This window comes from Maylandia zebra, linkage group LG22 (genome assembly GCF_041146795.1).
Source record: "Maylandia zebra isolate NMK-2024a linkage group LG22, Mzebra_GT3a, whole genome shotgun sequence".
Classification (NCBI taxonomy): Eukaryota; Metazoa; Chordata; class Actinopteri; order Cichliformes; family Cichlidae; genus Maylandia; species Maylandia zebra.
The window spans coordinates 6773701-6788004 of record NC_135187.1 but is presented as its reverse complement, the minus strand read 5'-3'; the positions used below and the strand labels follow the sequence as shown (position 1 = coordinate 6788004).

General features: G+C 44.1%; 1 protein-coding gene across 1 annotated transcript; it reads right to left on the bottom strand.

Moving 5' to 3' along the window:
* Window positions 1-2092: 2092 nt before the first annotated feature.
* On the bottom strand, window positions 2093-13592 carry tcf19l (transcription factor 19 (SC1), like). The gene is made up of 6 exons (XM_004572647.3): window positions 13329-13592; window positions 11791-12803; window positions 6376-6545; window positions 4283-4676; window positions 3539-4034; window positions 2093-3293 (listed from the first exon to the last, which is right to left on the bottom strand). The coding sequence occupies exons 2-6, from the start codon at window positions 12059-12061 to the stop codon at window positions 2954-2956; spliced, it is 1671 nt and encodes a 556-aa protein (XP_004572704.2). The 5' UTR covers window positions 12062-12803; window positions 13329-13592; the 3' UTR covers window positions 2093-2953.
* Between the last annotated feature and the right edge of the window lie 712 nt (window positions 13593-14304).

Genomic DNA, 14304 nt, shown 5'->3' with positions numbered 1-14304 from the left:
ACCATGACTGTACAAAAAATATGCACAACAAAAGGCTCGTCCTTGAGATGGCTCAACAGGATGTAAAAATTAGAGGTATCCCCGTGTTGTGGGCCGTAATGACAGTCAGCCACATGCTTGGATGCAGTTCAGCAGGAGAAAAGAAGTTCTACATGAAACGGCTCGTGACAACGTCTGTGGATTTTTCCCAGAGTAACTGGTTTATGATTTCACGCGGAGTTTTTCGGATTGAATTTTCGCTGCAGTGAGAACTGCGAGGCAAAGGCCATCTAGGCCCATTATATTAAAGAGAAGGCACTCGTCTCTAAAGCTGCTTCACCGTGAAAACATGCGCAGTAACAGCCGTAAAAAGCACTGCAAGTCAAAGGAAACAGATTTTCCTAAAAATAAACCTAAAAGTGCAATTTTTGCACAAAATTTGCAACAAACTTACATCAGGAAGGTTTCGCTGTAAAGGTAGCAATTAGTTACATTAGTTACAGTACAACAGCACATCCGTCATACATTAGAGTAAATTTTAACATCTATGAGGGGAATTGTGTCTGCTTCATTTTCACCTTTTCCATGAGCTGCTTTCAAAGAAGAAGAGAAAGATTAAAAGTGTCTTCAGTCGACACTTTCATCGTTGCCACATTTTGAGTCTCTATTTATGTAATTTAAAACTTACAGTCTGTGTCACGCTGCCCGTTTTAACTTCTCAGCAATTAAAACATTCCACGCCCTCACTGACGGCTCATTTTAAAACAGTTGTAACTGCGAGGGTCACACAAGCATCCTTTTAAAGACACCTCTAACTGTCTGGTGAGCCACATGAAAGCGGAAAAACAGGTGCAAGCCAAGGTGCCGTTATCAGAGCAGCACGACGCCGAACAGCAGCGAGGTGGAGACGACACACGTGTAAGAGAAGCCATGAAGGCGTAAACAGACGTTTAAATATCGAGAGAGAGAGAAAACTGCAAACAAACTCAATTTAAGACCCCAGAAAGCAAAACTGCCTGAAGATCTGCAGAGAAAGAACAAACCTTTTATTTTTAAGACTGTTAAACAAAAACCTTGCATTTCACACGAGGTCATATTGTTAATCTGTGTATAACTAATATTGTATTATTGCAGCAGCGTGAAAAAACCTCAGGTCTTTCAGAAACTCATTTTATTGTGATATGTTGTTGAACATTAAAACGGACAAAAATACTCAAACTACTAAAAACAGTTTGCGCACATTAAGATGCTTGGATTTCTTTTTTAACTAATCCACTGAATTGAGAATGAAGTGATAAATCAGTGCACAGATTTTTTTAATATATACACACACAAATATATTTTTCCCTCAACCATCTGCTGGATTTCTGACAATTAGCAAAGCAGCAAGAGAGGCTGTGTCAGCGTCCAAGCACCAGTGAAACTGACTAAATCCAGGTTAAGTGAACTGCAAGCAATCAATGTTGCACTCCACATCAACCTTTATCGACTTTAGCATGTAATATATATACATTTCTGTATTTTTATCATCCTGTTTTTGATGTTATTGCTCAAAAAAATGAAATTTTCCCAGTTTAAGCTCGCTGCAGCGCTCCCATTTGTGATACAATAAAAGGGGGAAAAAAAACACAAAACACCAGCACAGACTTTTCATTACAACACTATCATATCGCATGTGAACAGAGATGGAGCCATTATAAAGACTGTAAGAGTGGAGCAGATTTGAGTGGGAAAAAGAGGACGTTTCCACTCCAGATGAGCCAGAACATGTAGAAATTTGGAATTAAATAAAAAGCAAGGTGCTTGAGAAAGATTTTGGCGTTCCACACTTTGATTTCATACTCACACGCAGCACCGAAGTGAAGATGTCTGCTGTTCAGAGACAGTTCAGTCAGGTCCAGCACTTTTCACTCAGGACTGAAGCACCCATTTTGGCCACAGAGTTCAGTAGTGTGAAGAGTCTCTTGAAAGTGGAAGCAGAGCTGAAGAGACGACCCTAAAAATCATCTGTGACATCAAAACTCATCCCACCAGTCAGAGGCGACGAGATCATTTTTACGAGTCTGTTTTTTCCTGTTACATCAGCGGATTATACGACATGACATCTGACTGGTAATGAGTCCTGCCTTCAGCAGCAGCCACACTGCCAGCCTGCACTCAGTCACAAACACATCCCAGAAACCAGCAGCTGCTGCTACAGAAGTGCCTTCAAACATTTGATTAGCATCCCAGGAGCACTTCTCATCAGCAGCGTCAACACGAGTCTGCTGACACATTTCTTGGCATTTCACGTCGAATGATTACAGATCTACTCCTACACAGCAGCTACCACTCAAGAAAGCCGCACTCAAATCTCCAATGAAGTCTGATTACCTAGCAACATTGTTTTTAATGGCTTTGAAATTGTGAAGGTGGCAGCGGAACAAGATTTAGGACGTTAAAGAGCTTTTTATAGAGTCCAGCAATGGCCTGAATTTTCCTGAATGCAATTTGCTCCCTGGACAGCCACGCTGGAGATGTGCTCAAACATTGTGTTTTCCTGCTCTGATTGCGCCTCTCCAGGCAGTCAAAGCCATAATGAAATCCAAACTGAGACATTTCATTAGAGTTTTGCCTCCTCCTCCAAAAGCCTAAGCTCTGAGGCTGAGTGGGCTCCAGGTTCGTGGAGTAACTCTGTTACTGTCGGGTCACAAATGCTCAAACTTTGTAAAATCAGGATGTAAAAAATATCAAAGGAAATTCTTTTCTTGAATTAACAGCCGTGTTTGAGGCGAGAGAAAAGCGCCGCGTGCTCGTGCAGAGCGGCTCAGCGGTCATTAGATGAAGTCGCAGCCTGTCTTCAAAGGCAAAAATCTTAATTTCCACTTTATGACTGAAGGAAAAGAAGCGTTTAAGGAGGGGAAAGTGTCAGCTTTAAAGTTCAAAGTGAGGCTTTTGATTTCATTTAATCATCCAGAATTTGGCTTCCCTGCCGTCAGCGACAGCCGCAGTGGAAGTCAGCGTTGGGGTCCATCAGGAGTTTCTTGCGGTCGACGTGCAGACAGTCTATGTGGTACCAGGCGTCGCACACGTCACACTGGATCCACTGCACCGTGTCCTGCTGGGGCAGCCGGCACCGCGGCGCCGCGCACGGCTCCACCGTGCCAACCATCACGTCGTCCTCTTCCTCGTCGTCTTCGTCCTCGTCCGAGGAGGAAGAGGAGGAGCCGGAGGAGGAGGAGGCCGAGGAGGTAGAGGATGAAGACGAGGAGGACGGAGAGGGCAGGGAAGGCCGTGGGGGGAGGGGGTGTTTCCTGGGGCGGCCGCGTCGCTTACTTCAAGGAAGGAAAACATAAACAGGAAGAAATGAGAAGGCTTGGAGGTGACATCACAAAAAAAAAAAAGAGGAGGAACAAATACATTTGTTTTTTTTTTAAACTGTTGCCACTCCATGCCTCACAGAGGAGCTTCAGGCCTTGTTTAATATGAAGCTCCAACATTGTACAGTTTGTATATATGACAGAAAATCATACAGGGCTGTGCTTTGTAGAGAATTTTTAGAAAAACCTTCCAAACTCACCCTGTTGGATGATGAAATCGGTTGAACTGCACGCTAACTCTCTCGTCTGCGCGGATCCTCACCGACGGCGAGGCCAGGTTGTAGTTCTCCCCTCCCACCACCAATGGGGAGAATACGGGGGAGCTGTTGGCTCTCCGCCTCCCTCTCGCTGCGGTCGGGGAGCAATGGGCAGGCTTCTGCTGGCGGAAGGCCGCGATGTTTCCGTGCACCACCGTCTTGACTCTGTTCACCTTCTCCGCCTCTTGTTTGCTTGTGAAGGATGCCTGGAAGAGGTGCTCGTTGAGTCTGCTGTTTGTCATGGCTCCGTGGAAGCTGCCGATGGTCCTGATACCGACGGGGAAGGGCTTGGCCTCCAGCGGCCTGCGGATGTCGCTGTGAGTTTTGGGCTGCAGCTGAGGAGGAGGCGGCGAGCTGAAACCTTCAGATTCAGACTTGTAGAGCCTCCGCCTCTTCTTCCCCCGTGCTCTCTGTCCATCCTCCACAACTCCTGCCAAAACTAAGATCAACGGAAAGAGAGCAAGGTAATGTAAGTGGAGACAGAAGCTAATCACACCACTAATTTGTTCTTTTCCCTCCTTTTTTTTGCAAGTAAAATCCTTGAAAAGAAAGCAGTAACTTCATAAACTAATATTAAGTCTTTTTAAAAGCTGCCAAAAACAATTTCATGGTAAAAATCTGCAGCTTCATGTCAAAAAGCTCCAGAGAGTAAGCAGTGTCATTCTGCAGCACGCCGCTGTGCTTTACCTCCTCGACTTCTGGGCTCGTCAGAGCTGTCGTCCTCCAGCAGCACCGTGTGAGCCGACTTCCTCCTGCTCCTGGAGGTCTGCGGGAGGGCCTTCGTCTGAGGCAGTGAAGCTGCAGAGGTGAATGATGGAGGAGTGGAGTGTGGGAGCAGGGAGGAAAAGCCCACGGCAAGAGGCGGCGAGGTCGAGGTGCCGGGGTCAGAGACGGTTCCCTCGTGGCTGTGGCTCCTCTTGAAGGTCCAGGCGCTGCCCTTCATCTTGCTCAGGCTGCCGATGGAGTTGAGGATGACCGTGGCTCTGTTGATGGACAGCTTCGAAAGGTCCAGGTTGGCAGCTACCTTGCGGTCCAAGCTGGTCCTAATCCTGTTCTGCAAGTCGGACGAGAAGGTTCCCGCCTAGGAAACCAGATATAAATATTTCATTTAAACCTTCACGAAGCGTAGGCCAAATGTCAATATCCAGAGGTGCGAGTCTAATTTGTCTGGCTGATGCATTTCTTTCCAGAAAAGTCATGGCACCTTTGAGATAATAAATCTGCTTCTGCCTCTTGCTGCAAATCAACTCCATGCATCAGCACTTTTTTAATTGAAGTAGAAAAGTACGATTGCACATGATTTAATCTTCAAATTTCATTTAGTGAGAGTATGCCTCCATGTCTTCATAGATAAAATGCTTTGGGGATTTTCTGTGGGCTTGTTATTGTTTACCAGACATTGTGGTACATTTTTATTGGCATTCTGAATACAAATAGTGCCCAGCACCACCTAATGAACGATGGCTGCACACACTTTGACACAGGAGTGGGATGAAAATTACAGGGTAGAGTCGACATCAACATTTTCATTACTGTCAACATATTACAGGGAAAAAAAGAAGGTAGAAGAAGGCATGTTAGTCCTTTCATTAGTTTCTGTATCGACTCACCTGTCTGTGGCACTCAGACCAAAGACAACAATTTAAAAACCACTGACATCTTTCATCTTTGTAAGAAATCCCATCTTAAGCTGTCACTGTAATTTCTAACAAATCCTTCAAACAGAAACACATAAAGTGCATTTGTTGAAAGACATTTGGTTTCCTAGTGAGTATTTAGAGCAGCAGGGCTGTGAGGGACCAAATCAAGAAGCTATAATAACAGTTTCTGACAAGCATCTAAAATTAATGTCCTTATCGCAACTGGGGAATATTCGTTTTCTTCCCCCATATACGTTAGCCTGCAAGCAAAGAAGGCTGCTGGTGCTACAGAATCTGACTCTTACGTGCATTAAGAAAACGAGACTCAGATGTAACTTTCAGGATTATTTGTTGTATTTTTAGCATAACGGAGAATCAGAGCAAGCACACAAGCTTACAGATCCATGGGCACCACAATTCTGAAGCCGTCATTCTACCGTTAATGTTACTGCAAACTATTCATTCAGAAATCCTCTAACATTTGCAGACATTAGCAAACAGGCTGGAAAAAGACTTTGAGCCCACTACCCGAATCTATCCGCCCATTTTCTTTAAAGCTTTTCCAGTTCAGGGTTGCAGAGGAGCTGGAGCCCGTCTGTCACAGAGTATCAGGACGGCACACTCTGGACTGGCTGCCACACGACTATACACACCTACAGCTGATTTACAAGCACCCGTTAATCTAATGCAGGAGTGAATTGTTAACAGTGGCTCTGTAGGCTAGAGATTTACTCAACAGAACAATTTAACTTTTTAAGAAAGGTTTAAAATGACTGAAATAGACACAAAATATCTGTAAACTCACTGTTTAACCTCGTCTGTTGAACTTGGCTTGAGTTTTTAAATTTTCATACTTTTAGACTTGTCGATTAGTAAGTTTCTCCCTCCTGTATAATCAATGCAGACTGCTAAAAATAATATTGAGGAATGTCTGAACTGTGTAATGTTGACATATGGACATTAGCAGTGTCACATGGTGCATTTACTCATGCAGCAGACAGAACATGTCCAGATTTATCCTTTGACCCCAGACTTGGTGAGAAACACGAACCTTCGATATCTTTATTTTTTAAGAAAAGTGTCACCATGAGTCTGGCTTCATACTGAATGTAAATAGTTGATTCCAAACCACGGACTTACTTTTGGAAGCGTGATTGCATCGAAGTCCAGCGGGCGAACTTTAACCTTCTGGAAGAGGAAGTAGAACTCCGGGTTCCCTGGATCAGTCTGGCCTCCGAAGATCAGTGTGTCGCCGTCCGAGAGCTCCCACTGTATGCCCGGCTGGAGGCGGACTTCATTGACCCATGTGCCTAGAAACACAAGACCAAGAAGATTTGAAGAAATGTTAAACTACACACTGCCGGGCACAGATCAGCCCTCAAAATAAAACGTTTTAGAGGTTTCTAGGAGGTCACACTGACATGTAAAGTAGTGGGAAACTCTCTGAAGACACAAACGAGCAACAGTTTTACAACTGAAGGCCGACGTTACCGGAGGCTAGATATTCACAGAGCTTTTTAATATATGAATCTGACAGGGGCAAAAAAAAGAATAAATCATGAGAGCAGAGCCCTGAAATAAAGTCATTCGGTGACTGTGTGTTTACAGCTTCCAGAATCTAGGAGAAATGTAAAACAGTCTGCGAGATGGACCCAGAACTGAGGAGCTGGAAGGCTACAAGGCAATCACACGGCCATGACAGCACAGCACAAAATGAGAAATGAGGGGCGAATACTAAAATGTAACTTTAATAGCAAAAATGAAAAATGTGGGAAACAGACTGTGAAATTACTTGAAAAATTAGGCAGTAAGGGTGCAGTTTAGATTCTGAGCCTGTCGGACAGCGACTGAATGAAGACGCAACGCTCACTCTTAATCTCCCCCTTCCTCACTCCGTGCATCTTCCTGTCTACTTCAGACTGCACTGACGACTCTCAGCAACCTGAGGTTCAGACTCTATCTTGTGTCCTGAATTACTCATGAATTTTTTTGTTTGGTTCTTCTGTTTGTACATTTGCTTTTATTTGTTCTCCTGAAAGTTGAGTTTACTGGTCCATTTCACACTCTCAGCTGTGAACGACCCGTTGAGACCGAATGAAATGGACCTCCTCGGTGCGACTGCTTTTCAAAGCCGGCGTGTGAACGCGTAACATGTTAATTGTCTTCATTCACAGCAGAATGCACCTGGCGGCAGGTATTGTTAAGTTTCAAACCAAATGTCTTAAACTCCTGTTTTTGTGGTGCCTTTTTTGCACAATTTTGTATCCATCAGGCTGTCCTATTATTTCTAACTGAGGCTGAAGCTGATGGCTCTTTTCTTTCCTGCAGGCTCTGAATGGGCTTTTTGGGGTCCTGCAGCAAACACAGTCGGTCCATTTTCAGTGACAGATGATGCTTCTGCATTACGGCATCCGACAGAAATCTATGCATCTATCTGTTCGTGTCAGCCCCGACTGTTCGGATACGCAATAGTTAAAGCTTTTATTTTACCGGGCTATAAGAATCAGCCAGGATTTTATAAACTTTTTTTCTTTTTATTTGCATGACCAACAGCTGTAATCAAACCAAATGTGATTTGTAAGTAGAAAAAGATGTGGAACGGAGACATGTTTGGCATGTTTGCTTGTAAACTGACATCACTGATTAATCCATTTATGAAACGCCTGACATTTAATTTATTTTCCATCTGAAAACTGAACAATTAATCAAATATTTTCTGTCAGCTCTATTCTTAAGCGTAACATTTCTTTTATACGGTGAGCCTGCGGCCCGTTCAGCTGCACAGAGCAGCCGCGCGCATTCTCGCATTGACACCGGTCGGCATCATCTGATAACGCCGCCACAGATATTCATAGACTCTGACATTTTAATAACAAAGGTAATCTTTTGATCAGATATATCCTGTTAATAATATAGAATCACGTGTTGCGACCTCACTGGATGGTGTGAAGCAATGCATACACACATTCAGTGGCCACTTTATTAGGTACACCTCGTTAATACCAGTAATTGCCTTCTTTTTGGTTCAAATTCAACAAGGTGCTGAAACATTAATCAGACATATTGGTCAATGTTGACAGGACAGCTTCACACAGCTGCTGCGCATCACTGTGAATTTCCAGTTCCACCACATCCTGAAGGTGAGCTGGTGATTGTGGAGGCCATTCAAGTAAAGTGAACTCATTGTCATGTTCAAGAAACCAGTTTGAGCTTTGTGACACGGTGCATTACTCTGCTGGAAGCAGCCATCAAATGATGGGCACACTGCTGTCATAAAGGAATAGACATGTTCAGCAACAACACTGAGGTAAGCTGTAGTGTTTAATGAAGGCTCGGTGGGTACTAAGGAGCCCAAAGTGTACAGAGAAAATATCCTTTACACCGTTAGATCTCCACCAGCAGCCTCAACGACTGATACGAGCCAGGATAGAGTCATCCTTTCCCTTTCTAGTCTCTTCTGTAGTGCAGTTCTGAGGATACAGCCCATTGGATCTGTGTCCTCAGTTTCCTGTTTATAGTGGCGTCCCAGGTGGTGCGGTCTTCTGCTGCTGCGGCCCATCTGCTTTGATATGTTATGCATTCAGAGATGCTCTTCTGCAGACACTGCTAGTAACAAACGGTTATTTAAGCTACCGTTTCCTTTGTATGAAGCAGTCTGGTGTCCTCTGATGTCCAACATCATCAAAGTCACTTAAACCAGCGGTCCCCAACCTTTTTTTGCGCCACGCACCGGTTTATGCCCGAAAACATTTTCATGGACCGGCCTTTAAGGTGTCGTGGATAAATACATCAAAATAAAACTAGTACCGGTACCGAAAAAAAGAAAATTTATTCATAACACACGTGAAAAGACCCAGGAAAACAGTAAACGATAAAAACCGATAATAAAATAACCCTGAAAACCATACGTTTCACACCTGAGCCTCAACTCTCGCGGCCTGGTACCAAACGACTCACGGACCGGTACCGGTCCGAGGCCCGGGGGTTGGGGACCGCTGACTTAAATCACCTTTCACCCGAAGCTCAGCTTGAACTTCAGCAGATCAACTTGATCACATGTATGTGACTAAATAAATTGCTGCCGTGTGATTGGCTCGTTAGATATTTGAGTTGACAACCAGAAGCTTGACAAATTTATCATATTTATCACTACCCAGTGTCAGGTTTATACCACAGTATTGGTAATTACCAAAATCACTCCATGTTTCTGTACTGGTCAGTTCATCATTTCAATGCTAAAACATCATTGTTGTTACTGTTATCCATGAATTTTCAAATATACTGCTTTACAAAAAAGTAACACGCATTATTATTTTTTTAGTTAAGATGTCAAATTCCAAACTATTTAATTGCATTCCTGAGCAGATACATTTGTTTCAGTGGTTGAATTTTATGCTTGTTTGATTTCTGACTTCTCAGAGAGATTCTGTGTTTTGGCTCGAATTTTGCTACAAAAACACGACTTCAGTTAGAAATTTCTCTCTCCTGTTCAAAAACAGTAAAGTGTCTAAAATGCAGAGAACGTGCCGAACAGGAAAGAGGCTGTATTAAACCACTTTGTGATGCAGGCCGGCCTTTGAAACAAATGGGGTAAAAAGTGCTCTTGCAGTGTGGTCAAGTATGCCTCGGAGTTGATTGCCGGGAGCCGTACTTACAAAAATACGTCAAGGAAGAAGAAAACGAAAGCTGGCTGAAGAGAATGTCAGGCTAAAAGTCAGTGCTAGAAGGAAGAAGACCAGACAGAAGGATGCTCATTTACCTCTGACCTTTACAGGTAATTGCTTCTAGATCATATTCATAGATCTCCAGATAGACCTGAGCAGACGACTGAACAAACGATGCTTAAAGAGAGCAGCTGCTAAGAAGAAATCCAGAAACTCCTCCAAACGCTGGACTGCTCTGAGGTTCTGGAAGAAAGCTCTCTGGATGAAAGAGTCCAAGCCTGTGCTCTTTAATCAACACCTATAACAGGTGTTGAAACATACACTCACAGGTCAGGTGTCTTACACTGCGCACCTCAAAGCTGATACACGTTATGCTTTGTTTAAGATGTAAAGAGGAACTTTCCCCTATATTAAATGCATATTTTATCTTCTGCTGGTTTGCTGTAGAGATGCTGCTTTCACTTGAATTTAACTGAACCAGATGGCAACTTGTCTTGCAGTACCAAAAGTGGAGCCAAGTCTCTTCCCAGAATGCACAGTTACCCCAAAAAGAAATAAATACATCTGCAAAAATCGTGAGCTTGTTTTAAATCATTTCATATTAGGACAATTTGCTTTCTAAAAACTACAACAACAAACCATGGCACCAACATTACAGCACAGCTGAGGGGCAACCCCGTCAGTGTTTACATCCTGTCACGTTGTCATTAGCAGGAGCCCCTCGTCACGGCTAAATGCCCATTTACTTCCTTCAGAATGATACGCTAGCAGGTGTAACAGAGTAGTAAACAGTTCCTACACGAAACTGCTCACAACAAGGTTTGTGGATGTTTTTGAGGAACCAGGTGAGGATTTGTGTAAGAAGGACACGGCTGCTGATTTGTTTTTTTTTTATCAAATTTTTTGGTGTTTTGAAACCAAACAGTGGGACTGCCATTTAGATCAGTTACAGCACAGAAATAAGCAGCATCTTTAAAACAGATGGAATTGCAGCACTGCAGAGGAGAAATACATGCATTCAAATTTATAATTACAAATAAAACGTGTACACAATCCATTTGAAGCTAACGTCATGCTTCGTGCTCACACTTGCATGGATGGTAAAATCAGGGTCAAAGATCAGGAACAACTGAGTTTAATTAATTCCTTATCACCAACACGCTTTAATTTGAGTTTGATTGTTTGTTTGTTTTTAAACAAATCAAACTAAAATGCTTCTCGGTGGGCTGAAAAATTCTGTAACTGTAACGGTTCCGATAAAATAAAAGTTCTGGGGGCAGCGATAAGAAAAGTTTTTGAAGTTGAGGTTCCAGAGATGCTCTTTGTTCGTGATGCACGCGAGTCTTTACCTGCACGCCTACAGCTATGTTCAGGAGCGTAATGGCTCACTTCGTTTTGATAATTCGGTCGGTAAATAAGAAGAAGAATGTTTTCACTGCTCGAGTGCACAACAGAGCTTTAGGGGAGGGTTAATTAAGATTTCTGTTTCAGTTTAGTTTCATTTTTGATTTGATTAGTTTGATTTTTATATTTCCAGAGAAGATGCGACACATTTTGAAGGCTGCTGAGTGAGAGTCCTGCAGACGTGCTGAAGCCTCATTGATAACTTTGAATAAATTGTCAAAGTTTCAAACTAAAGGACATTTTTTACTGTATTCTTAGAATTTTTTGAGGACTGTTTTTCATGTCAGTTCACTGAAATGTGTTTTCACACTCATTTCAACCTGACTTTAATAAAATACTTCTTCCGTTCTCAGTAGAAGTGGTGTTATTCCTGTAAACAGGTGTGTTTTTACCTCATTCTCTTCCACAATGACTGAGGGAGGGTGTGAAAGTGTGAGAATCTCAGGTTGACTGTGATGCTGTGTGTGATTCAGCCCTCGTGTCTCACCATGGCTGCTCCTGTCCTTAATGTGGACCCTCCATCCTTCCTCCTCTTGAGCTTCGACTCCTTCGCCCGTCTCCCTCTCGGCTTCGAGCTCAGCGTGGATGCGGGACACCGACGGCGAGTCCAGTGTGACGTCGCACAGCTCCGCCGCTCGACCCAGGCGGAACACCGAGTGGTTCTGCGCCGGCCTGAAGGTGTACAGGTCCCGCGCAGATTCGCCTGCCGACGACCCGATCCGAAGCAGCTGGAAGCACGGCTGCACCCCAGCCAGCATGGCTGAAGCCTGCGATTGTCTGCCACCACGAAACCCCCCCCAACCTGCCCCACCCAGAGGCCACCCCTGATCTGTGACAGGCCCTGAGTTAGAGCAAGTTACGATCCATTTTTGAACAAACCTGTGCTAGTGAAGAAGAGCTAAAATGAAGCCATTTGCGTTCGACCCAAGAGCACTGACAGCTACCAGCGATCTATACTTGACGATAAAATATTCCTGACATGCACCAGAAAGCAGCGAGTGTGAAAGTTACAGACAGGTGCAGCCGCTTTGAGCAACAGGTGTTTGCATTAGTATGGAAAGCTGATGTCTTCTTGTGTCCTCCTGTGCATACATGAATAAGTAATGAGGATATAGAGTAGCATATAAGCCGGTGAAGTGTGGAAATGAGCTCCCACACTCTGTTATGAGGCCCAGTTTAAACAGACTAAATCCCCCGTGGAGTGGAGGCTAGACGGTGGGCCCAAGAATAAAGAGCTGCTGTGATGCGGACCGAGCCCACGCTAATGTACCGCAAATATTAAACCCCGGAAAAGTAAACCTGGTGGTAACAGGTGTGACTTTTAGCTGGAAAAGTAATATTTTTCAGGTTTGAGCAGCTGTCAGCAGAGGCCTGATCTCTGTGCGTGTGCGTTTGTGTGTGTGGAGGAGATTAAAATCCCAGGCTCGCTGACATCAATTGACATGAGCCGACTCACATGTGGGAAGCCTGACAGGGTGCACCAGCTGGGGACTGTCTAATCTGAAAGAAAACAAGAGAAAAGTCACTCAGATGTAAGGTGCTTTTTCTTAATTGCTCCACTTCGTGTCTGAAGGAGGAAAAAAAACAGCTGAGAAATACAACTTATCTGACACTTAGAGAGGACAGAAAAGCTTAAAACCCCTTTTGTCACATCACACGGTGCAGCAGGTGAAGTAAGAGGATATCACACTTGTGTTAACTGTACAGCAGAGCAGAAAAACCCTGTCAGCTGCACTTTTTTAAGAGGTGGCTGCATCGTGCATCAGTTGCCTGCAGACTCCTTGACAATCACGGGATCAGCACACAAAGCAAAGCACACAAACCGAAACAAATTCACACAAAAAACTCGCTTTTTCAAATAAAAACTCAATATATTCTCGTTTAAATGCGCATATTTGACGAAGCCCTGATTGCCTGGCGTTAAAATGAGGTTTAAGATAAGCAGTGGTTGCCGATCAGAAGCAGGCTGAAGCTAGCTGACGTTAGTTCCTTGTAGGTGGAGTGAAAGTCAAAGCAGCCACTTACAACAATGACAAAGCTGCGCACCGACTTCATGTCTTTAAATCCTCAGATCCACGCAGATTGACTCACTCCATGGCTCAGCGGGGGCGTTTCACCCATAAAACACCGGCTTAACTTTATTTTTCTGCGGTATTCTGTCGCCGCTGTTTGCCGGACTTCGGTGGATCTTCTCGCCGTCTTTCCTCCCAGGAGGAAGTCCTTTGAAATTTGGCGCGCCACTCCGGGAGCTTCCTTGTGCGAGAAGCGACGTCACGTCCTGCCCCGCCCCGATTGGCTGCGGGCCAGGGCGCCTTCAGCGGGAGCAGGAGCGGCCCGGCCGGAGGAGGAGGCCCGACGCAAGTGTCACAGCTGGGCTAGCCACTTTACTCAAGCTCAGCAGGCCAAACTGCCGCACAGTGAGCAGTAAAAGTAGTTTACAGAAGTTTAACAGACAAATAAGGGTTAAACTCAAACACAGGGCAAACAACAAAGCAACATATTTAAAAGCAGCTTAAACTGTTCTCACAAAGAGCTGTAAACAGGACCTGAAGTTAAGAAAAAACGAGGAAAATACTGTTAGAGCGGTAGATGCTGGTGCTGTGCAGCACTACAAAGTTTGGTATAGATCTGATTACTAAATCTAAGTAAAGCTGTATAATAACTGAGCGCTGTAGCAATATACTGTGTATGCCTGTACAGGCAATAATATAAACTTAATAAGTTTAGTTATATAGCGCCAGATCGCTACAGCGGTCACCTCAGGGTGCTTTATTGCAAGGTGAAGACCCAACAAGAACAGAGAAAACTCCAATAATTAAACAATTCCCTTCAAGCAAGCACTTGATGACAGTGGCAAAGAAAAACTCCTATTTAACAGGATGAACCAGGATCAGGGAGGGGCAGCCGTCTGCTTCGACCATTTGGGGGTGATGGCAGAAAGACAGGATAAAAAAACACACACTGTGGAAGAGGGCCAGAGGTTATTAATAAGAGCAGTGTC

Excerpts from the sequence above, each read along its gene's own strand:
- tcf19l (XM_004572647.3), bottom strand. The coding sequence starts at position 12,061 with ATGCTGGCTGGGGTGCAGCCGTGCTTCCAGCTGCTTCGGATCGGGTCG. Across the intron at positions 4,677-6,375 it reads ATGCAATCACGCTTCCAAAA|GCGGGAACCTTCTCGTCCGA; the intron begins GTAAGTCCGTGG and ends CTGGTTTCCTAG. Across the intron at positions 3,294-3,538 it reads CGATTTCATCATCCAACAGG|TAAGCGACGCGGCCGCCCCA; the intron begins GTGAGTTTGGAA and ends CCTTCCTTGAAG.